The sequence below is a fragment of the Rhynchophorus ferrugineus genome, unplaced genomic scaffold, assembly GCF_030347505.1.
Source record: "Rhynchophorus ferrugineus isolate W39M unplaced genomic scaffold, kcgeb_rfMv2 rfM3, whole genome shotgun sequence".
NCBI classification, from domain to species: domain Eukaryota; kingdom Metazoa; phylum Arthropoda; class Insecta; order Coleoptera; family Curculionidae; genus Rhynchophorus; species Rhynchophorus ferrugineus.
This window is the reverse complement of record NW_027472582.1, coordinates 66,216,023-66,241,493: the sequence shown is the minus strand read 5'-3', so window position 1 is coordinate 66,241,493 and position 25,471 is coordinate 66,216,023. Positions and strand designations below refer to the sequence as shown.

Sequence of the window (25,471 nt, the reverse complement as noted above, 5' to 3'; positions counted from 1 at the left end):
CTCTCGAAAGAGACAGATGTTAGTCTTGATTATAATATTTTCACCCTTCCATCTCGCACCATCTTATAAAAGCAAAAGCTCTGCAGCTAGGTCCATTCTGCTGACTACTTCAGCGGTAGATGCCACTTTATTCTCCTGTTTTACTGATCGTGAAGTACGGGAACTCCAGCACTTCTTTCAGCTCCAACTGAATTCCGTTTAGATTTACAGTAGATGGTTATTCAGAACTTGTCAATACTTTCGTATTTTCAAGCCATATGCAATGAGAACTATTTTATGAAGAATGTTAGAAGTCTCAACAACTGTATCAGCGAAAATCAAATCGGTAAAGGAGTTTTGTAGCACCACATTGAAAACCATGTCTGCTTTCAAAAACTTCGAAAAAACAGTCGAAAGCAGAGCGATTATTTGATATATCCCAATGAATCGGAGCAGTGTGCAAATTTTATCAGTGTCAGTGAATGCTAAATTCGGCAATTACTTCTAAAATAACTTAGACATGATTTTTTTTGTACAATTGTAAACATTCTGTTATCTGAAGGTGTCTGCTATATTACATTACTTAAATTTATTGTTTTCTGTAATTTTTTGGACTTTTTTCATATTTTTTGGTATCTAACATTGGTGTTTATACTAGAATGTGATTCATGAATACTAGAAAGAACTCAAGAGTAGATTATTTTCCTGCTATAGAGTTTCCATAATGATTATCAAGGCATTTCTTGGCTTCAACAGCATTTTTCTCTATCAAAAACAAAGCAACGCACGTAATTATATTTATTCATCGTTTTTGACAATGACAAAAGTTATTTGACTAAAATCACTGTAGTTGGAATGACGTGACATTTTTGATGTGTGTCTTTACATCAACATCGATGCCATCTATGACATATTAATCAAAATAATTCCAAAAAACACATTACATGAATCATTTTAGATAATAATAATTCACGACTATTTAGTTGATAACTAAATTATATATTTAATAAATGTTTTATTTTAATTACAAAACTAAATATAATATTTAGATAAAACCATTCACCGTTAATGTATATATATGCTATTTTTTTAAACATATAAATGAACTAATTTACAATACTAAAATATGTTATGGTCGAAAATGTTTCATTTGGTTACTATATATTTAGTCCGGCGTATAATTTATGTTTAATATTAATGCTGTTAATTTGCAATCTGTGTTTAAATTCATAATGCAATTTTTCGATGTCAATTTTATGCCTATATAATTCGTCACGAATTAAAATGTTTTAAACACGAACTGGCTCAATAATTAGCAAACGATGTATTAATATTTGAAATGAGCATATGAGTTAATATCGCTCTAGTATTGTTTAGTTGTATATACAATCGAAAATAGTGTCCAAATTAACCTATAAAGTGTGGTTAATCCTTTTGAACATTGGAAAAAAATAGCTTAACAATATTATAAAAAACTGGGGGGAAACTGTACTTTTATAATATAGTAAAAACGTGCATCGAAGGTAGTAGTTTGCTTGGTGAAGCTTAAATATAAAAAAATTTATATTAATTTTACGAATCTGCAAGGGGTGATTTTTAATATGGTTTGATATAAGAGAAACACAACCCAGAGCATTATGTAGCAGTTGAGGATTTATGATCAAAAGCTATTTGAGTTGATTCGAAATAATTAAAACAATTGCAAAAGGAATGATATGAGAGAAGAAGTATAACGTTCGCTGAGATGTCCTGCCTCAATTCAAGCATTCACCAGATCACTTGATTCATTCATCAATGTCTGACCACTGGTTTACATACCATAGGAAACATTCAAATATAGGAATGGCTTCCACACCAAGTTTTCTGTGGTGTATTGTCTGTGGCGTTGAAAAGTGAATCTACTACGAAAATTTCAGGTACAAAATCAATGAGTTAGTCCAGAAGAACTATCCTGACTACAAGTCTTGCTGTGCATATTTTGGCATTAGCAAGGTATAGTATACTATGAGTTGTTAGGGCCGAATGAAATTGTTACTGTTACTGCAGGTATCTAACGATGTCATTTCAAGATATTGATTTGAGTATTGTTGCAAAAAGGGCAGCAATAGGGAGTAATGGACGCAAAGTCATCCTCCTGCATGACAACGTTGGAAGAATTGTAAAGAGATGCACTGTAGCACCATGAAAGGATAGTTCTGGCGCGCCGCACACAGTGCTTTTCGGATTTCCACATTTCAAACCAACATTGTTCTTTTGATACAGTATCGCTGTGTTGCTAGAAATATATGAAAAAGTAGTGAAAAAGTATATATATATATATATATATATATATATATATATATATATATATATATTCAATTTTAGAACTCTGTATCTGTTATTTTTATGAAATTAAATACCGTAATATTTATACATATAATAAAATTAAAAAAATTAATTTAATTTGGTCATCAAACTCTGATTATTCACTAAAAATAGATTCCTGAATGAAAACATATTTGAGCGCGATTTCAAAAGGATTTTGAACGTCATTTTATCACTACGGATATTACTTGGGTGATCATGATCAGTCACTATGCACTTAACAGGTCAATTGAAAAGTCCCCTGCCTACCATAGTAAAATAATTTTTTTGGCAAAATTTTTTTTTTATTCAACATAATTCCCCTCAAGGGTGATATACTGATTATAGCGACACTCCAACTTTTCAATACCATTTTTGTAGTACGATTTGTCCCTTGCTTCAAAATAGGCCCCAGTTTCAGCGATCACCTCTTGATTCGACGAAAATTTATTCCCAGCGAGCATTCTTTTGAGATCTGAGAACAGAAAATAGCCGCTGGGGGTCAGATCTGGAGAATACGGTAGATAGGACAGCAGTTCGTAGCTCACTTCGACCAATTTGATACGGTATATGACACGGTGCATTGTCTTGGTGAAACAGCACTTTCTTTTTCTTCAAATACGGCCGTTTTTCGGCGATTTCGTGCACTCCACTCAGATGACTGTCGATTACACTTCGTAGTGAAATGATGGAATCATATTTCATCCATTGTCACATATCGATGCAAAAGCTGGAGTTTATTACTCTTGATCATCTTCAAACACTGCCCCGAATCATCAACTCGTCGTTGTTTTTGGTCAAAAGTGAGCTCGTGCCACACCCACTTTGCACAGAGCTTTCTCATACCCAAATATTTGTGAATGATACGATATACACGTTCAGTTGATCATCATTCATTTTGTGGATTTTTTAAATGTTTTCGTCGGTAACAACTCCTTTTGGGCGTCCACTGTATTCACCGTCTTCGGTGCTTATTTCACTACGTCTAAACTTAGCATACCAATCCTTGCTGGTTGATTTTCCTGAGGCAATGTTGAGGGTTAGGGCTAACTAAAAACATGTGGATTTAATACTAGTAGCGCCATCTATGTGTCAGGCTTTCAAGGCCGGGGCTTTTCAATTGATCTGTTATAGTGGTGGAATCCATATATTGGTGGATCGATCATCAGTTTTGAAAGTGGAGCAAATGTACATACAATTTTTATCGCCATAAATTCGTTTTTCCCGCGCATTTATCGAACACACTAGTAGATGTGAACATATACTGAAAACAATTAAAACTAATAATAAACACAGAAAGGGTACAATTAGGTCATATAACCAAAATTAAACTAAATGTTATGCTGTTGCCGACAACATTAATTTCATAATTCGGTTCCGGCAATATTTCAGTTATTCGAACCGTTAGAGAAATGAAGCATATGTGACATGTCCCTTTATTAACATAGTTTTAAAACAATTCGATCAAATGCGGGTAGATATGTTGATTTATACATTTACATATATTGGTATTTCTTCACCATAAATGGATATTAATGTGGTAAGTACAAATTAATTTTAATGAATAGTGACAAACAGCACCATTTACAGAAAATAATTATATAGTTACTTATATATATATATATATATATATATATATATATATATATATATATATATATATATAATTAATTTATATATTCTATTTCCATTATATAGTTAATTTATAGACTTAAAATAATTATATTATATGTTATATTAACTATTTTGCAGAAGTTTTACCTTCAACCTTTACCTTTTACCAGTAACAAATCTAGAATTATAATGAGATATTTTTTCTGACTTCTACTGACTTAATCTAACTGGTTTATTACATTCTTTTTCTTTCTTCAAATTTGGAGTGATGCGATGGTGATGGTCTGTTGAGGTCTTCTTCCTCGACAGTGTCTTCTTTATTTTTAATTTGTAGATTTCAGTGGCAACCATTCTTGTAATATAATTGAACATGAGTTGTAATATATCTGTAGAGCTGTCCCTCGGTCTTCATACTAAGAAAATGTTAATAGTTAGATTTTAGAAGGGGTGTTCAGTTTTCGTTGAGGACGTTGTTGAGGGCAAGTTGAATGAATTTACACATTACACATTTAACTTTTAAAAACATTAAAAAATAAGATTTTCTGCATTAGTTACAATAAAAATATTATGAAATTCACCGCAGAAGCAATAGAATCACCTTTAAACAGGTGGGGTAGTTACTATTTTGATAGTTTTCAGGTGTGTCAATATAAAAAAATAATTTACCCTAAACTGCAAAAACTTGGCTTGATGCCGAGTTTACGGACACTGCCCCGGGAAAATCAACCATCAAGGATTGGTATGCTAAGTTTAGACGTGGTTAAATGAGCAGCGAAGGCGGTGAACGCAGTGGACGCCCAAAAGAGGTTGTTAGCGACAAAAACATTTAAAAAATCTACTAAATGATTTTGAATTACCGTGAATTGAAATTGAACGAAATAGCAGCACTCTAAAGATATCAACTGAACACAACTGATACGACATCATATCATTCACGAATATTTGAATATGGAAAGCTCGGTGCAAAGTGGGTGCCGCGCGAACTCACTTTTGACCAAAAACAACGACGAGTTGATGATTCGGAGCAGTGTTTGAAGATCATCAAGCGTAACAAACCCAAGTTTTTGCGTCGATATGTGACAATGGATGAAGCATGGCTCCATCATTTCACTCCGAAGTCCAATTGACAGTAATCCGAGTGGACTGCACACGATGAACCCACTTTAAAGCGTGGGAAAACGCAACAGTTGACTGGCAAGGTTATGGCTTCTGTATTTTGGGATGTGCATGGAATAATTTTTCATTGACTACCTTGAAAAAGGAAGGACCATCAACAGTGGCTTTTACATAGCATTATTGGACCGTTTGAAAGACGAAATCACCGAAAAGCGGCAGCATTTGGAGAAAAAGAAAGTGCTGCTTCACGAAGAAAATTTCTGTTCTCAGATCTCAAAAGAATGCCCACAGGGAAGAAATGTTCGTCGAATGAAGAGATGATCGCCGAAACTGAGGCCTACTTTGAAGCAAAGGTCAAATCGTACTACAAAAATGATATCGAAAAGTTGGAGGATCGCTATAATCAGTGTATCACCCTTGAAGGGAATTATGTTGACTAAAAAAAATAATTTTGTTAAAAAAAATTATTTTACTATGGTAGACCGGGGACTTCTCAATTGACCTATTAGATGTTAACTCAATTAAAATTAAAACAATTCAGTGAGAAAGTGAGCGATTCTGTTTACAATCACTAGTGTTTATAAACAACCATCACTAATATGTTTTATAAATTATTGTGAAATTTTTAATATATACAATAAATTCTCGTTATTAATTCGCATTCGATGTTCCTAAAATATACAATAATAAGATCTCTTACGATTTATCGCAAAAATCAATCACAAATATAAGAATTTCTAAGATATGTAAACTCTGAATTTGACTATGTGTCGTTAACTCAATTAAAATTAAGACAATATAATGAGAAAGTGAACGATTCTATCAATAAAGACTTGTGTTTATAAGCAACAATCACTAATATGCATTATTTTTTAGAGTAATTTTTTTATGTACAAGATAATCTCTCGAAATTAATCCACATTCAATCAATAAAAAAAAATTGATTAATGAGATCTGTTACAATGTATTGCAAAAAATAATCAAGAATATAAGAGTTTCTTATATGTGTAAACTCTCTATTTGATTATATGCCGTTTATTCGATTAAAATAAAGATAATAGTGTGAAAAATTGAGCGATTCTATTTATAAACACCGGTGGATATAGTCGGAAAATGTACCCAAAGTCTCCTCGATTAAAAATTTAACTTAACTACATAGTTACGGTTGAAATTCGGCCACTACACCATCAGTAATATTCATTATTTTTAGAGTAAATATTTTAATACATAAAATAGGCTCTAAAAGTTATAAAATAACTTACACAATTATGCAATAAATAAGAGCATTTAATTATTTTTCAATAGTTTTCTTATTATTTTTAATTTGATTTGTAATGTGACGAAATTAACTACGTCAGCCATGTATATCAATTCTATATAGAACATAATATATCAGGCCTCTAAATTACTTTCAAAGGATTTAAAATAGATGTTGTTAGTGTGTATTAAATGGCATCGGTTATAATTGTAACCAACTACATGTTGAAACCGCACTTAATGTGTCATTTTATCGAAGTATAAACAAATTTGTTTTTCAATGGTTTGAAAATATCTGAATTAGTACCAAATAAATCTTATTTGCGGTACGTTTAACTTTTTTATCTAAATTTGAAGAAAAAGCTGCTGAAGGTCATATGTGAATACTGGTTTTCGATGTTTTAAAAGTGCTGATTATAATATCGAAAACAATGAGTGTTTTTTTTTGTTCCGGCCTAAAGCCAGGCGGTGGAATGCATGAACCATACCTGGTCACGGACACTTGCTTGGAGTGACAATTTGGACCGGGTTATGTGGGTCTGCCTATGGGCTTACCAATAGATTAAACTGAAACCGTCTCACAGTTGACCCCTGTGGATCGCTACTGCTACTGCATTAAATTTGGGGACATGGATTCTATTCATTCGCGAACTTGAGTTAACACACGACTGGATATTGTCGTATGGGGGCAAAAGTTATGACTGCAGAGACGGATGGGGTCGTTTCTTCCTGGAAAAGGGGGGAGGTTAGCGGTGACGCGGCGCTAAGCTCCCAGCATGTCGACCAGCTCGCGAACAAGCGCGTTTTCAGAAGAAATTGAGCTGACTTGTTGTTTGTCGAATGATTGACATATAAAGTGCTTGATTTCTGGAGTGTCAGTTTCCCTATGAATTTGATTATTTCTGACAAACCATGGAGCATTTAAGATTCTTTTGGGGAGCTTATTTTGGAAAACTTGAAGCCGTTTCACCTGGTTGGGTGTAACAAACTTGAAGTAGACATTAGATCGGTAGAGGAGTACGGACCGAATTAACATGTTGTAAAATAAGCATTTGATGGAGATGGGAAGTCTGCAAGAAGGGCAGATCAGAGAAGAGAGCAGGTTTGCTATCCCCGAACTTTGCCAGTTCCGCGAGCTGCTTATGCGGGAGCTTCGATATCGACTGGGCAGTCGATATTCCGTCGAACCTGGATATTTTTTGGTTTGAAGTTTGCCGATCGTAGTCTGTAGAGACTTTGGAGACACGGAATGGTTGAGAAGAAAGGCTGGGGTTACTGGTGCTTTGATGGATTCGTTGATGACAGTGTCGTTGTTTTAGTCTTAGTGTTCTCTGTGGGTGGGAGGCGTTTCATTTGAGACTCGTAGATTTCTGCGAGGAGCTCGACTTTTTCTTGGTCAGTGACTGCGATTTCAGCTGCTTTAACTGCTGACTTCAGGGGGGGGGGGGAGATGACATTACAATAATTGCTTTGGATAGCAAAAAAAAAATTGAAAACTAGGATTTGAAGGCATTACTCAATGAAACCATTCTATTGATTACAATTGATGGGTTTGAATCGAACGTCGAAAGACCAGAATACAAGTAAAGACTAATGTTATTCTTCGGTATGATAACGCTCGATAACATGTTGCAAAATCGGTGAAAGCATACTTCGAAACATTAAAATGGGAACTGCTATCCCACCCGTTATATTCTCCAGACTGTGCTCCTTCTGATTACTATTTATTCCGACATACGAGTTGTGACCTATTTGAGCAGCGCTTTAGTTCTTATGAAGATACCAAAAATGGGTCTATTTGTGGATACCGTTCTTTTGAGATAGAATCCGAAAATTGTGTGAAAGGTAGGAAAAAGGAGCGGTTATGCAAGTTTTATAAAGTTGCAAATTGACAAAAAAATCCCTTAAAGTAATTTAAAGGCCTAATATTTAAGCTTCCATTAGACGCAACAAACATTCAAAAACAATAGATGCATTTGTTTACAAGAGAAGCAAGTATAAGATAATATCTTGCAAGTAATTCCCAGTAAAGTTTACAAAAAGTCTTGTAAAATATATATCAACAAGATCTATTTCGAATTATCAGAAAATATAGTCAAGAACATAACAGTTTTATGATTATATGTCGTTGATTCGATTAAAATCGAGACAATAGAGCGAGAAAGTGAGCGATTCTATTTATAAACACCGGTGTATCCACCGGTTACAGTCGGAAAATGTATCTACGCGTCTCCGCGATCAAAAATTTAACCTGCCCTACCCGGTACATCACCGTCCCGTTACAAAACATCAAGATCTCCTGGCAGTGTGGGCGAACCGTACGCAGGCGTTTCCAAGAAGCTCCCCTAACGGCGAGCTTCCGAAGCTCAGTCTGACCTAAACTACCGTGCCAAAAGACAGTCCGCCGATCGATTTCCGACCCCCCCAATAAATTATCCTAATTTGCAAAAAATCGCATCGTCGAAAGTGTCCGCCGACGTTAGTTTTTAATTATTCGCGTGCCGGAGACGGTGTGTGTCTGTGTGGGTGCATGTGTCGTCTGTGTGTCAAAGGGGGAAATCGATTGCGGCCGCCGACGACGGTTCAGCGACGATTTGTCAACGTCATAATAGACACCCTTACAGTGTAGTGCCAAATTTCTCGCAAAACAACTTCTCCCCGATATTTAGTTGATCCAGGATATCGGTAAGATGGGTGCCAAAGGTAGTGTCGAGGCGGCCAAGATCAACGCTCAAAACTGGAGCAATTTCGAGGTAGGACGAGATCATTTTTCGGTTGTGTAAAATCGTAGGGATTACTGACCCGATGTAGGCGTTAACTTTGCTGTTAAATTTTATCGGTATCTGGTGATGTTCTCTCGTTATTTGTGCAATATAGGGCGGCAACTATTCTCACTATTTACCCGAATACAGAAAATATCTTTATGGTTAAGGTTTCCCGGAGATGTTGTCTTTTTTATGAAAATAACCACTACATCATTCTGCTCCGGTGAATGGGTTGTTTTTATTTTGATTCAGTCACAAGACTAACGTTTCTCAAATGTAAATAAAAACACCTAAGTTCGAAGAAATATCTGCAAAAACAAAATAAATAAATTAAACATATAGTCTTGTTGTGAAAGTGTTGGCAAAATTTATAAACATTGCATGAATCATTATTTATTCATTGTGTGTTTCATTATTTTTTGCATTTACACAAATATAGCTATTCATTTATTGAGTGAATCTAATTTATTATCACTAAACGTATTTGAGCTACTCCCTATTATTATGCAAAATTGTGTATGATATGAATATTTTATTATAATATGAAACAATCAACATTTTAACCAAAAATTGCTACTCGTAAATTATTACCTCTACAAATATATTATAAAGATTAAACCTTTATAAAAGAATTTGAATCAATGTAGTCTTGTGACTTACAAAAGAAACATCTCTAAAATAAATATAAAACTAATAAAAAACAGTTATATATTCTTTTTATGCAGGCGTTGCTGAATTTTATAAACATTGAATGTATTATTATTTATTCACAGATTGTTTAAATATTATGATTAGTACACAAATATTGCTCCTTACTTATTTAGGAAATCTAGGTTTTAATCATTAAAAATATTTAAACTAATACAGAGTATGTATTAAAAATAGCTATAAAATTTATTTTGATTTAGCTAAATTCATTGTGTATTACATAATTGTTTCATTATGACTTGTTGGTTGTGCAAAATATTAAGGATTACTTTTTTAATAAGTATGGTTGAAGTTTCCCGGAGATGTTGTCTTTTTATTAAAATAACCACTACATCATTCTGCTCCAGTGAATGGGTTGTTTTTATTTTGATTCAGTCACAAGACTAACGTTTCTCAAATGTAAATAAAAACACTTAATTTCGAAGAAATATCTGCAAAAACCATATAAACAAATTAAACATATACTCTTGTTGTGCAAGTGTTGGCAAAATTTATAAACATTGCATGAATCATTATTTATTCATTGTGTTTGATTATTTTTTGCAGTTACACAAATATTGCTATTCATTTATTGAGTGAATCTAATTTATTATCACTAAACGTATTTGAGCTACTCCCTATTATTATGCAAAATTGATTGTGTATGATATGAATATTTTATTATAATATGAAACAACCAACATTTTAACCAAAAATTGCTACTCGTAAATTATTATCTCTACAAATATATTATAAAGATTAAACCTTTATGAAAGAATTTGAATCAATGTAGTCTTGTGACTTACAAAAGAAACATCTCTAAAATAAATATAAAGCTAATAAAAAACAGTTATATATTCTTTTTATTCAGGTGTTGCTGAATTATATAAACATTGAATGTATTATTATTTATTCATAGATTGTATAAATATTATTATTATTACACAAATATTGCTACTTACTTATTGAGGAAATCTAGGTTTTAATCACTAAAAATATTTGAACTAATATAGAGTATGTATTAAAAATAGCTATAAAATTTCTTTTGATTTAACTAAATTCATTGTGTATTACATAATTGTTTCTTTATGACTTGTTGGTTGTGCAAAATATTAAGGATTACTTTTTTAATAAGTATGGTTGAGGAATAAAAACACTTATTTTCGAACAATAAATTGTAAAAATGGTAATATATTCTTGTGCAAGTGTTGTTACATTTTATAAATATTGCATAAACATTGATTGTTCATAGCTTGATTAAATACTTTACTATATATATTATTACTGCTATACGCATATTGCTACTTATTTTTTGAGTGAATATGTACGAAAGTCCTGTAACTAATCCACATTATTATATGTTCAAAACAGTTATAATATTTCTTTTAAGGTTGCTAAATTCATTATCTTTAATTATTTTAGTTAATTGTTAAACATATTATTTAATATTAAATAAACTTACCATATTTATAACTTACCATATTTATTTATTTTACCTAGAAAGAAATTTAGGTAAATATTTTATGCAAAAATAGTAAAGTAAGGGGGCTTTTTTTGGATACAAAATATGCACATTATTATAAAGGTAATAATAGTTATAATTTTACTGTAATGTAGATAACTATTTTTTTTTTACAAAAGGGTAGTTTTTTTTCAAACCCGTGTGAATTTTAAGCGATTAAAACAAGTCTGCATACATTGAAAGATTCCGCATCTATTAGCTGTTTTCTATTCTTGGTTGCCCTTTATATTTTGAGATTTTATTCAGCAAGTATTTGATTTAAATCATATGAAGATATACATTTACTAAGCACCAGTTTTTTGAATTTATTTGTTAGAAAAGGATATACAAGAATATTAAATTAAATAATAATAAATACAATTAATTTTAATTAAATTAAATTAAAATATTTCTTCTGTAGTATCAACTTTTCGATGAGTTACAGAAGTAACGCTTATAACTGAACAGCTTAAAAACTTTACTCTAAAAGTTTTATTTTCACATAATTCCGAAATATAAAAGACAACTTTCGAATAAAATATTTGGCGTTCATATGTTTTCAGTTAATCTGCGTACTGTACAACTTGTACTAATACCTTATAAATATTGAAATTGAAGCGTTTTACAGCTTTATTATATTTTTTAAATTATTTTTTGTGAAGTAGAATCGAATTTTAAACCTGTAACACAAATAGAAAATCGAAATGGAAAAATTATACATTTAAAATAATTGAAACGTATTTTTCATCGAGCCCATCAATATTTACTAACTATGTAAACAGATATAAACAGGTTTTACATTTCCTACCATTTTGCGATACATACATTTCCCATAAAAATGAATAACGGTCTGTATATTTCTCCATAAATTATTTTCGTTTTTGCTAATGGCATAAACACGGAAACTATTGTTCGGAAACAAAAAGGCGAAAGATTTTTATTACTTTATTTCATTAGTATTTATATTAGTGTAACAGATCAATTTAAAAGTCCCTGGCCTACCATAGTAAAACAAATTTTTTGACAGAATTAGTTTTTTTTATTCAACATAAGTCCCTTCAAGGGTGATACACTGATTATAGCGACCCTCCAACTTTTCGATATCATTTTTGTAGTACGATTTGTCCTTTGCTTCAAAATAGGCCTCAGTATCGGCGATCACCTCTTCATTCGACGAAAATTTCTTCCCAGCGAGCATTATTTGAGATCTGAGAACAGGAAATAGTCGCTGGGGGCCAGATCTGCGGAATACGGTGGATGGATGGATTTTTGCCATCGTTTTCACTGACTTGTGATACGGTGCATTATCTTGGTGAAGCAGCATTTTCTTTTTCTTCAAATGCGGCCGTTTTTCGGCGATTTCGTAATAACGTTATGTAATAGTCGCTGTTGATGGTTGTTCCTTTTTCAAGGTAGTCAATGACAATTATTCCATGCGCATCTGCAAATACAGACGTCAAAACCTTGTCCGACTGTTTCGTTTTCCCATACATTGGAACAGATTCATCGTGTGCAGTTCACTCGGATGACTGTCGATTGGACTTCGGAGTGAAATGATGGAGCCATGTTTTTTCCATTGTCACATATCGACGCAAAATCTCGGGTTTATTATGATTGATCATCTTCAAACACTGCTCCGAATAATCAACTCGTCGTTGTTTTTGGTCAAAAGTGAGTTCGCGCGGCATCCACTTTGCAGAGAACTTTCTCATACCCAAATATTCGTGAATGATATCATATACCCGTTCATTCGATCTCTTTGGAGTGTCTGGTTTTAATTAAATTTCAATTTACGGTCATTCAAAATAATTTTGTGGATTTTTTAAATGTTTTCACCATAACAACCTCTTTTGGGCGTCCACTGCGTCCACCGTCTTCCGTGCTCATTTCACTAGGTCTAAACTTAGCATACCAATCCTTGATGATTGATTTTGCTGGGGCAGTGTCCGGAAACTCCGCATCAGGCCAAATTTTTGCTTCAACTGTATTTTTCCCTTTAAAAAACAATATTTTATCAACACGCGAAATTCCTTTTTATTAATTTTTTTCACAATAACAAAAGTTGCTTCACTCAAAATGCTATAATTCACAAACTAATGATCCGACAGCTGTCAAATTTGTGCTTTGTTTGTATATTGAAAAATGAATGTTGATATGCTGGTATGCATGAAAAATAAGTTTAAATATGATCTTATACATTTTTATAAGTTGAATTGTATTGATGAAAAATTAATTTATTTTTGTTTAATGTAATTGTTGGATCACTTTTGAGGTATGAAAACGGTTAATGAAAAGCACGTATACATGATCTGTGAAGTCAATTTTTTCCTTTTAATTCAATGTTTCCGTTGCTTCTTCATACTAACTGTGAAAATGTTCGTATTTTCTCGTTTTAATTATATCATTTGGTAAAATGGGGATTTTTGTTTCTTTTTCAGCCCGACTGAGATTATTTAAACCAAGTTAAAGACCGTGGTTTGAAGCCCACGTTAAGCAGTAGGCCCAGTTACTAAAAAGCTTAACATAGACTTTTTTTCGACCTTAAAACTTATAGCTGGAGACATCATAGCTTGTGCTTTCGTCCGCCAGTTAGCCTTTGATCAAGCTCTAAATTACTGTGTTTATGTTTACTATGTTTCGTCAAAATTTTATTAGACTATGTTAGTTTACAGCAGCTTCCGTTCGCATTTGGTGACACCCTAAACTTCGATGTTAAGGAGTATTTTCCAAAGCATGGATATTTTGTAATTATATCAGTTATAGCTAGGGGCTTTCAATCCACCTTAGGCAACCTTAGTTTGAATTCCGCTACTTTTGCCTAAACTCCATTTAATTATGTCATGAAATGATTCGAGTAACTTCAGAACGATTGCCAATCCAATATCAACTTGCCCTCTCTTCTTGATAATTGATCTGATTCCGGGAAATTGAGTTAATTCAAAATAGAAAAACCCGGCCAGCTATGTAATGTGTTTGGTTTAAAAAAAAAACGTTTATATTAACGGAGATAAGTGGCGACTTATTAAAGTGAAGACACAGACAACACTATAAATTCAAACCTATTCTAATGTAAACGAGACCATTATAATGTAGTTACTCGTCATATCTTCTCATCAGAAATTAGACGCTAGGTATTTCATAGATATATATTTAAACTAACCAAATACTAAACCCACTTTCTTCAAAGTTTTATTACTCTGAAAAAAAAAGTTGTTATGTCGTATTATGAGTGCTATACGTAGCTATCGTTGAGGAGATATATTACTGGCAGAAAACTTCTTCTTTTCCTCATCACATGATCACATCACTGATTCTTTGCAGAATTTTCATAAAAAATCAATCCCGCAATAGTCCGATTCGCCTAATTTAGTTCCGTCAGACTTCTGGCTATTCCTTGTACTAAAGTCTCCTTTTACCAACTAGAGGTTTATCTGGACTGGATTTACGGTTTTATGTTAGCTACGAACAACGGTCCTCGGCGTTAAGCCTACCGACTGGCGAGTGACCAACTTAGAAATCGTCCTAGAAGACATCCGGTCTTATCCAGCCTGGTTACTGGCGTGACTGGGATCATTTTCCTTGTCGGAGTTTAAACTCTTGCTTAGGACAATCACAAGCATAAATTTACGACCATGTCCCAGCAGGACTCGAACCAGCGACTATCGCAACAGTAGTGGGACCGTCCTGTCGCCTTTACCACTGCACCACCAATCAGGTGGTTAGAATTTCTGTTAACCATAATTATTTTGTAACAATCGCTCATAATAATAGATTTCAAACTAACTAAAAAATGTAAACAGGTTTTAACTTCTGCATTCATTAAAATGAATCCACGAACGATCCACATATTTCTCTTTCAATTATTTTCAGTTCTACTAATGACATAATCGACAAAAGTATTGTCGGAAACCAAAAACATGAAAGATTACAGCTCGCGTTTTGTTTTTCCGTTCTTTTAGTTTATTTTATGAGTGTGCGTGTGAAACGAACTTCATATTAGAGACGGGCGCGGTGAAGATTAACGAAATTACAAATTATGCATGGGAATAGGTGTGGTCCGCCACAAGACTGTCTGTTTCGCAAATATGTTGTAAATAATTCAGATAGGAGGGTTAGCGAATAACATAATGGAAATAAACTTAAATTGAGTTGGCTTTACGTCGTGTTTATGATACAGCGAGTGTTGTGAAACCTCGCTAATATGCGCCGGCTTAAAAGTTTCGGCTCTTTTAGAAAAACCACTTAAAATTTTTGAAGATGTCGAGAGGAGGAACAATATCAAGCGTCAATTCCTTTAACGGCCTTTGTTAAATAAAAGAACGAGTTTAGAATTAGCACGTAAATTGTGAGCCAAAAACGGAAAAGCGTTTACTGATCTTTCGATCTTCGAGAGTCTCATGATTACATTACATTTTATTTTAAAGTTATATTTTTATTATTCACTATATATTGGTAAATATTAAGATTAATAAAAGATTTTTAACAAAAAAAATTGAACGGACATCAAAAAATAAATAAAGAATTCACTAAAAATTAAAAAATAATTAACTTAGATTTTTAACACTGAAAAAAGAAACATTTTAAAATAAAATATGTAAATTATAATCGTTGTAGTAACTAAATGAAAATAAACAAACAATAAACATATATACAAATAATTTAGCTTAATACCTACCTAAACCTATTCATCTATTTACAATATTATTTTAACTACTACCAACTGATTCAAACTAATCGGTGGTGAACCCAAACAGTTATATTGATTTAGATTTGTTTTGTTGGTAATTTAAGTTTTTGTATATGTTACAAAATTATATTATTATTTTTGTATTCTTTGATGTTGATGTAGGTGTAACTTCTCGGTATTTTTTGTTGGTAAAATAATGGTTTAATTTCAATAACAACTTTAATTAATTATTTAAACATAATTTAAGTATTAACGAATTAAAGTATTAAGCATTAAAGTATCAACTATAATTTTTTCATCTTTCGAGAAGTTAATAATTGTTTTTCAATTTGTGTAAATGAAGTAAAGATTATTACGATGAATGTATTCTGCATTTATTACAAAGTGGTAGTCAGAAGGAGATATGTTTGGGCAATATTGCGATTATAAGTTCATAAACTCTAACATCATTATTTCAACATTTCAGCGACAATGTGCTTACGAAAATATTTTCAAACTTCCATTAGTTTTATTAGTCTGAAATTGTATTGAGCATTACATATCTGTGTCTTAAGAACCAGGATATATAAATTAATATGCATCTATATTTTAATACTATGTAATAAAAATGATATAAATCTAATAGTAAGAAGTAGTAATAAAAAGTACTAATGGTAAAAAGTAATAATAAGTACTAATAGTAAAAAATTATAACCAATAAATTGTTATTGAACATTTAGTTATATTTTATTATTAACATTTTTTAACTAACATATTACTAAAAAAAGGTACTAATTTTTATGTAACAGTTGTATTATCATAATTGTATTATTGAAATGAAAGCAACTTAAATTCCTAGCTCTCTTGTTAAACCTTACGGTAATTAAAATCTCAATCTAACACTCTAAACCATGCTAAGTAGATAATGATAGATAACGTAATATTTCATATTTCTGTCAATATGTCATAACATATCTTAATATTATTTATAATATTATTGTAAATTAAAATCGCACTAAATGTCTATTTTATACGAAATTATTCAAGCTAGAATATATATTTAATTATTATATTTATTTATAAATTGTTCACTAATTAATTAAAGCTTCAATACATTTTAAATATTAAATTTATGTCATTTGCTTTTATTGGTTATATAGTTTTTTTCAATAATTAACTATACCTCAAATTTTTGTCTTCTGGAATCAACACACCAAAAACAACACATTAAAACTTTTTATTTTGGTCATCAATGATCTAAAAATATATCAAAGAACATGAAATGTTTGTTCTATTCTGACCGGTAGAATCCGTCTTAAATTTATGTAACACGAGCATTCGAATAGATAACAAAACATCACTAGTAAAACCGCCTATATATTACTATGATATTTTTAGATATATATATTTCGGTTACAATTTTATTGCTGTTTTCGGGCTTCAAAAGCTCATTCCGTCATATTTTACGTGTTAGTCAGTCAAATTTAACAGTAGATGCAACGGAACTGCCATGAGTTTAATTGTTGGCTTTGAAGGTTTGATGTACGATATGTTATATTTAGTCATATCCAGTGAAACATTATGTAAATGCGATTTACAAAATTAGAATAAAGATGTATGTCATGCACGGTTTGTTGATTGAAAGGTATGGTCGGTTTATTTTATGCATATATGTTTATTATTTCAGCATAATCATTCGAAACAATTTGTGGGCCACCATCAGCGGTCGCAATCCTTGAACAGGGGCGTCCGCGAGCAGTGGAGTGGCCGAGGGGCAGACCTTGGAGGCAGTGATATGTGGTGACAGCAACGGTGCCAGTGCCCAGCAGGGTCTTCACAGTGCCAAGGCATGGGCAACAAACTGAGTTGTTCATGCGCGCCTCTCATTAGAAAGGTAAATTTGATATTTGCTGTTGTTTGTGACAACGTAACACAGGGGCTGAAAAGACCCGGGTGTAACAAGAAAACACGTTTTTTTTTGTTGATCTTTTGTCTCAAAATAGGTCTCAGTTTCAGCGATAACCTCTTTATTCGAGCGAAATTTCTTACCGGCGAGAATTTTTGACGTCTGCGAATCGTTACAAGGTAAATCTGGCAAATACGGTGGATTTGGGAGCAATTTAAAGTTCAATTCATGTAGTTTTGTCATTGTTTTGATTGATTTGTGACCTGGTGCGTTGCAACTTCGGCCTTCAAACGTTGTAATGACGCCGTATAATATTCACTTTTTCGATACCGAGGCGATAACCTTTCCAGCTGTTTGTTTTGCTTTCGGCCGCTTTAGACGAGAATCACTTAGAGCTGCTGTGCACTCAGATGACGAGCGTGATGATTCCGGAGTGAAGTGGTAGATCAATGTTTTATCCATTGTCACATATTAACGCAATATTCCGGTTTGTTACGTTTAAACATGGCCAAACACTGTTAGAATTATCAGCACGTTCTTGTTTTTAGTTAATAGTGAGCAAACGGTGTACCCACTTTGAATAGAGCTTTCTCATAATCAAATGCCCCTACAATATAAAACCAACCGTTCTTTTTATATCTCTGCTATGACAGATAACTCACGCAACTTCATCTTTCGATAATTTTAAACGGTTTTATGGGTTTTTTTCACTGCGTTCTGCATCATCGGTGTATCTACGACTACGTGTGAAGCCAGAAAACCAACGTTTTATTATTGTTCTGATAGAACGAGTCCTTATAACACTTTCTAAGTTATTGCTTCGCTTGAACGGCGAACTCACAAACTTTTGAGGATTAGTACCAACTGAAAAGCGGAATGCAATAAAACTAGCACCATCGATATTTTAGGCCCGGGACTTTTCAGCCAATGTGTTATTTTGTATATACTAGTAATCACCCTGTGGTCGAAATTCGACCGTAATTTAATAAGTTAATCATGTTTCTCCCATAACAGAATAAAGGGAATAATTTTAAAACATTACCGAAACTTGTTTTCACAGTATTTTTATTATAAGATCAGAAGAATATTGAATATATAACATTAATTAAAATAATAAATGTCTGTATATAAAAAAATATGTAAATAACTCGAGAAGATCTAAATAATTAACTTTTTAAATATTCATTAACCTTTTAATTTCCATTAAGTTCCAATAATCAACAAGGTATTAATAAGTTTAAATAACTACGTAACTGAATATTATAACAAAGTGTCATATGTAAGATTATTTTCAGAACTGTCACAACTTCAGAGCATCAAACATAAGTATACATGACCTTTATTTACTTTTATGTTTTAAATAGAAATATGGAAAAATAAATGAAGTAATACATGGTTGTAGATTAAAATAGATAATATAATTAATAATTAATAATTTGAAACTGATATTTATTTGGCTTTAGCATGTATATTAAAACAATTAGAAATCAATTAGGTAATTTATTATTTACTATTTAGAAATATGTATTAAAAGATTTTTCAAACTTAGGTGTATAAAGTAAATAATCAAAATAATTGATTAAACATTAAAATGACATATAATCATATATATCATTAAAAAATATATCGTTAAAAATATTATTCATAAATGCTTTAAAACGTTTACAACTTAATAATTCATAATTTCTTTTATTTGTCCCGTGTATTCCATATACTGCTGCATATTTTCATTACTTCATTTATATGTTCATATAGTATTTATCTTTTATTCATATTTCCCACCTAAAATATATATTGTAAAAACATTAAATACACCAGGCTGATTAAAAGATTTCACCTAAATTTTTATATTGCATTGTTCTTTGCTTAATTATTTCACTCTTCGGCCTCACCCTTGCAGATAGATCATCTTAGATTTGCCTTCTATGGCTTTCGTTTATCTATTGCTTTCTACTTTGTCTTATGTCCCAGATGGGAACTAACTATGAAGCTTTTTAATAATTGTTAATATTCTATGCAACATTCATTTTAACTCTTGATGCATAACAAAACCTGCAATATTGGGTTAGTGCTTTAAAAAATGCCTTTACTAAAGAAATATGAAAATAATCAGAAGTTAACGTCACCAAAATTTAAGAAAAATCTTAATAACCGATAGAATTACCTCAATCCTTAAGAAAGAACAATTTTTCTTAGCTGTCCTCCGTTTATCCGATATCAAATTATTTAATTATTAATTAATTAATTAAGAGGACAGACGATTTTTGTTATACTCGAATTTTATTAATCCATGTTGGAATGAAATTCTCGCACATGTCGGGTTTTTCTTTCATAGATGTATATACCTTAATATATAAATCGGACACTATTAAATATAATTATATATATATATATATATATATATATATATATATATATATATATATATATATATATATGTATATATATAATATAGTTTTTATTGAAGCACTTGTTGAATATGTTTATTGGGATAACTTTTAAAGCCTTCTTACTTACATTTTAATTTCCGCAATAGAGTTGAACGATTTTGCTTTTTTGTTTAATGAAAGTGAAAGCTAAGTTAGGCGAATAGAGCGATTGCGGAATGACATCAGTTGAATTTTTTAAAAATAATGAAGAATCAATCAAATAATTCTCAATCCATATTCAAATAATACATATAGTTTGGTCCAACGCTTGAATTTATAATGAAACACTTCACGATTTTGTCGTCTTACTATTTTTTGACCACAGTAATTCTAATAATCTATTCTAAAATATCATATATATTTTGACGATACCCAAGAGTGGTTTCATTTTGTATTATTTTTAATTTTATAATATATATACTCATATATATTATACTCATAAATGATAATTAGGAGAGACGATGTCTGGTCAATACTATGGTATTCTTTTTTAAGGAGTTCCACATATTTTTTAACCGGAACATTCGACATTTTCGGGGTGTATATATATTTTAGTTTCCTAAATATTCCTAGTTACAGTCTAGTCAAAACTCAAATTAAAATAAAACTAATCTACTTAAGCTAAAGTTAAGAACACACCTATATACTAAACAAATTCATGTGGTTTGGTTCGCTTCAATCTTATTATTTCCGACGTGTTGTCCAGTAGTTTGTAGACTGCTTCCACGATGCTGTGATTTAGCAACCTTATTTCATGTTTTAAGGCGAAATCTTAGATCACTTCGTGTATCCGTTGGATTCCGAGGTCATCGTGCAGCTCTTAGTTGGTGATAAGCATTAGTAATTGATCGATTAGTTTGATGATTTAGTGCAACCCCATATTTGTACCCCACAGGTCCAAATTGGCTTTATGAATGATACTGATAAACCAATCCCTTTGATTTTAGGTCAGTTTGAGAGCATCTTCCGACTAACCACTACAGTTTCTTGACTTTGAATATAATCTGCTCTGCGTTTTGTCTAATATGATGTTTCCAAATTAACCAACCATCGAGATATTTTCCGAGGTATTTAGTTGATTCTGCTTGAGTAATCGGGCATCCATCTAGTGATATAATTAGGTTTTTGTCATTTCGCCTCAACGCAAAATTAATATGGACAGATTAGAATGGCTATTAAGCTGTATTTTCTAGCCTTTGGTCCATTTATATATCTTGTTGATCACTACTCCTACTTTGTCTACAGCCTTTGACAGTGATACATCTTCTGTATACTGATATATATGACTATATGATAAAGAAACAAATTTTGTAGTAAATAGTGGTCTAAATATGTTATGTTTATTATCTATACTCTCTTTCACCATTTCAACTTTTGCCTCGGCTGGGGTTTTCCTGTTTTCTGAAGTATTTTTCTGATATCTTCATTCCAGTTTCGCTTAGGGCGCCCTCTGATTTTTCTCTTTCCCTTCTTTTCTTCTCGTATTCTCTTTATTTATTTTGTATACTCCATGTGCTGCCACCAATATTCAAGTTGTCTTCTTTCTATGTACTCTTCCACTGATTCAATATTGCAATCAGTTCTTATTTCTTTACTTCTCATCCTATCGATCCTTTTTACAATATCTTTGTTACATTCTGATTCTTGTGATGTATTTAATTTTATTTGTATATATTATTTTCTATCTTTGTCTTCTATCTTTTAATATTGCTCGATATTTCCTTTTGTATTTCACATAAATGCATTTGCTTTTTACGAACTATTGGGAAGTGAAGTTTTTACTTTTTTCGATTTTTTTTCATTATTTTCGATTTATGTACTCAGATACCTACAACGACTAATTATGGCATTATTTTTAGGCTTACCGATATGAAGATTCTCCTTGGCAGACTTCTCGAAGGCGTGATGGACATCTCTTAAGGTAATTATTTAAATGTTTATTATGGTATTAGTATAATTATAATCGTTTTGATAATTTCTAAATATTAGTACTAATTGTATTAAGTATAGTATTCAATATAAGAGTATTAAGTATCGTAAACTAAAAATCGTTTCTAAAAGCTCATTCCTCATTAAAATTTAAAAAGTGTGCTTACATTTAGCGTCTATGGTCACTTGAGTTGAAATTATTATAACTTGATGTTTGATTTAATCAATTGATGCAATTTAGCGTATAGAGATTTGTGTTGTAATAATTTAATTAATTTCAGATTGAGAGTTTTAGCTTAATGCTGATTATGTTATGTTCTGATTGCAGGTTATGGGCGGAAGTGTTCCATGTCTCAGCCAGCGGGGCAGGCACCGTAAAATGGCAGCAAGTAAGCGAGGACCTGGTTCCGGTCAACATAACCTGCATTCAAGATTCACCTGAATGCGTTTTCCATATCACGGCCTATAATTCACAGGTTGACAAAATTCTGGATGTTCGACTAGTGCAACCCGGTAAGATTTTTCTCTTTACCTCATTTATATTTCAGATTTAATTTTATACTTTTTATTCTTTGGGTCATTTCATCTTCGTATCAATTGATTTCCTGGAGATGGGTATGCTTCAGATATTCATGTATACTACGGGTGAATTTTCGAAGTTGTAAGAATGTTTAAGTCATCTATTTTCCCCGTTCGTTGAACTGTGATATAACCATAGAGTAATAGAGATGCAACTCAATAGAGGACCCTGGCGTAAAGCCTTGCTTTGCCCAACATCCAGAAGGAGCCATAAATCTCCATTATAGGCACCTGTAAGAAAAATATTTTACTGTGAAAACATTTGATTGGCTCATTAGTAACGTTTGGCACGTGACAGCCTTGACGTCATGTTTAATTGACGAATTAAATTTAAATAAAAAATATTTTTTTTCTGAAATTCATTTATTATATTAAATTCAATTAAATATATATATATATATATATATATATATATATATTTATATATATATATATATATATTTATATATATATATATATATATATATATATATATATATATATATAAATAAAATAAATGTATAATGTAAATTTATCTACAAAATATAAATATAACATAATAATAAATATATCTAGGAAATATAAATATTATATACATAAATAAATAATAAAACCATAAGCAAAAAACTTTAGTGTATTACAAATCAAAATTATCTCTTCCGTCTCTCCGTTAGTACTTTTAATATGTTATCCGAAAGATCATTATGGAATGTACAATTGAAGGGTTTTAAATTTACTTTTTTTTAAACATTTGACAAAAATTTTGTTATATTATCGACGTGGCAAAATCGCTGAATAAAATAAGACATAGCTCAAAGACCTACTGACAGTGTAATAAAACAATTTTGTTAGAGTCTGGGGCACGATATATTGTCTTGCCTCTACAAAATCAGTCTCAATTTGTGGGTCTACTGATTTATTGTTTTATAGTTTTACTAAATTTTTTAGTTTTACACAACATCAAACTTTGTTTGATCTTATAGGAACATCTGGACTGAAGTTATAGAGTCAAGTAATTAACGGTAAGAATGAGCAGAAAGTAAACACTTTAGAGAGATCTTTCAGTTTCTTTCCACAAGCGAAAATGTATAAAGAGGAGCCCCACTGGGAAAAAGAATATATTTTAGTGTATGCTAGTAAAATTAATCTTTATATATTATTTTCATAAAGTATAACGAATTTGTGTTGAAAAAGTTGTTTATCAAATTTCTCTCTTTTACAGGCACTAGAATAGGCCAAGCGTCAGAATGTTTCGTATATTGGAAAGACCCAATGACCAATGACACATGGGGTTTGAATTTCACTTCACCTATCGATGCCAAACAATTTCGAGAATGCTGTGTAAGTATAATATGCTAGCATAAAACTTTAATTACTTGAATGTTCCGTAGATAGCGTTGAATAATTAATTATTGGTAGTACATTAGCAATATAATCATTCACTATGTCTTTCATAATCGATTTTTTCTATTCTAAATCATTTTGTTTTTCTTGCTCGTTAAATAATACGGCTATAAGATTTGAATTTCGTTGCTTTTGGTGATTGATCAGCTTGTTTTAAATTACTTTTGAATTCCAGACATTTCAGTTGGAAATTGTTGCGCGAAGGCTTATTGATTATTTTTGTCGCAGAAACCATAATATGCAAAATTAATTAATGTTTTAATTATGATAAAATACGTTATCATATATGCGATAACATGCGACATGCACCATATTATCTTAGCTATAATTAAACTCATCGAAGTTGCTTTATAAGCAACATATTGTTTAGGTGTGACAGTTTTGGACTAGCCGCAGTTCCTTAGGGACCCCATTCACATTTTGTTGCATTACACGAACATGATATTTATCAAATTGAAAATAGAAAAGTATAGAATTACTTATTTTCTACTACTTTATTAGAAACTACTGTATTAGCTATGAAGTAACAGGTCAATTGAAAAGTCTCCGGCCTGACATATAGTTGGAGCTACTAGAATTAAATCCATATGTTTTTGGTTAGCTCTAACTCTCAAAAGATGCGGGTATAAATTTGACAGCTGTCGGATCATTAGTTTGTTAATTATAGCATTTTGAGTGAGGCAATTTTGTTTGAATTTCGCGTGTTAATAAAATATTGCTTTTTAAAGGAAAAAATATACAGTTGAAGTAAAAATTTGGCTTGACGCCGAGTTCAATGAAAAAAATGAAACTTTAAGGATTGGTATGCTAAGTTTAGACGTGGTGAAATGAGTACCGAAAACGGAGAACGCAGTGGAGGCCCAAAAGAAGTTGTTACCGAAGAAAATATCCAAAAAATTTCAAATCCAAAATGGTTTTGAATGACCGTAAATTGAAATTGAATACAATAGCAGACACTCTAAAGATATCAACAGAACGTGTACATCATATCATTCACGACTATTTGGGTATGAGAAAACTCTGTGCAAAGTGGGTGCCGCGCGAGCTTACTTTTGACCAAAAACAACGACGAGTCGATGATTCAGAGCAGTATTTGAAGACGATCAAGCGTAATAAACCCGAGTTTCTGCATCGATATGTGACAATGGATGAAACATGGTTCCATCATTTCACCCGAAGTCCAATCGACAGTCATCCGAGTGGACTGCAAACGAACCCGCTCTAAAGTGTGGGAAGTTTATGGCGTCTGTATTTTGGGATACGCATGGAATAATTTTCATTGACTACATTGAAAAAGGAAGAACCATCAACAGCGAA

General features: G+C 31.8%; 2 protein-coding genes across 4 annotated transcripts in view; both read left to right on the top strand.

Annotated features, from left to right (window-relative positions):
- The first annotated feature begins 8,851 nt into the window (after nucleotides 1-8,851).
- Nucleotides 8,852-17,745, top strand: LOC143193180 (uncharacterized). The gene is made up of 2 exons (XM_076399203.1): nucleotides 8,852-9,062; nucleotides 17,616-17,745. The coding sequence occupies exons 1-2, from the start codon at nucleotides 9,000-9,002 to the stop codon at nucleotides 17,730-17,732; spliced, it is 180 nt and encodes a 59-aa protein (XP_076255318.1). The 5' UTR covers nucleotides 8,852-8,999; the 3' UTR covers nucleotides 17,733-17,745.
- Nucleotides 17,683-25,471, top strand: part of sif (guanine nucleotide exchange factor still life) — a 293,884-nt gene continuing 286,095 nt past the window's right edge. For all 3 annotated transcript variants that reach the window (XM_076399197.1, XM_076399196.1, XM_076399195.1), the window contains exons 1-4: nucleotides 17,683-17,822; nucleotides 22,123-22,184; nucleotides 22,521-22,705; nucleotides 23,973-24,091. In XM_076399197.1, coding sequence (XP_076255312.1) covers nucleotides 17,778-17,822; nucleotides 22,123-22,184; nucleotides 22,521-22,705; nucleotides 23,973-24,091 — 411 coding nt within the window. In that variant the 5' untranslated portion in view covers nucleotides 17,683-17,777. The remainder of the gene's footprint in view (nucleotides 17,823-22,122; nucleotides 22,185-22,520; nucleotides 22,706-23,972; nucleotides 24,092-25,471) is intronic.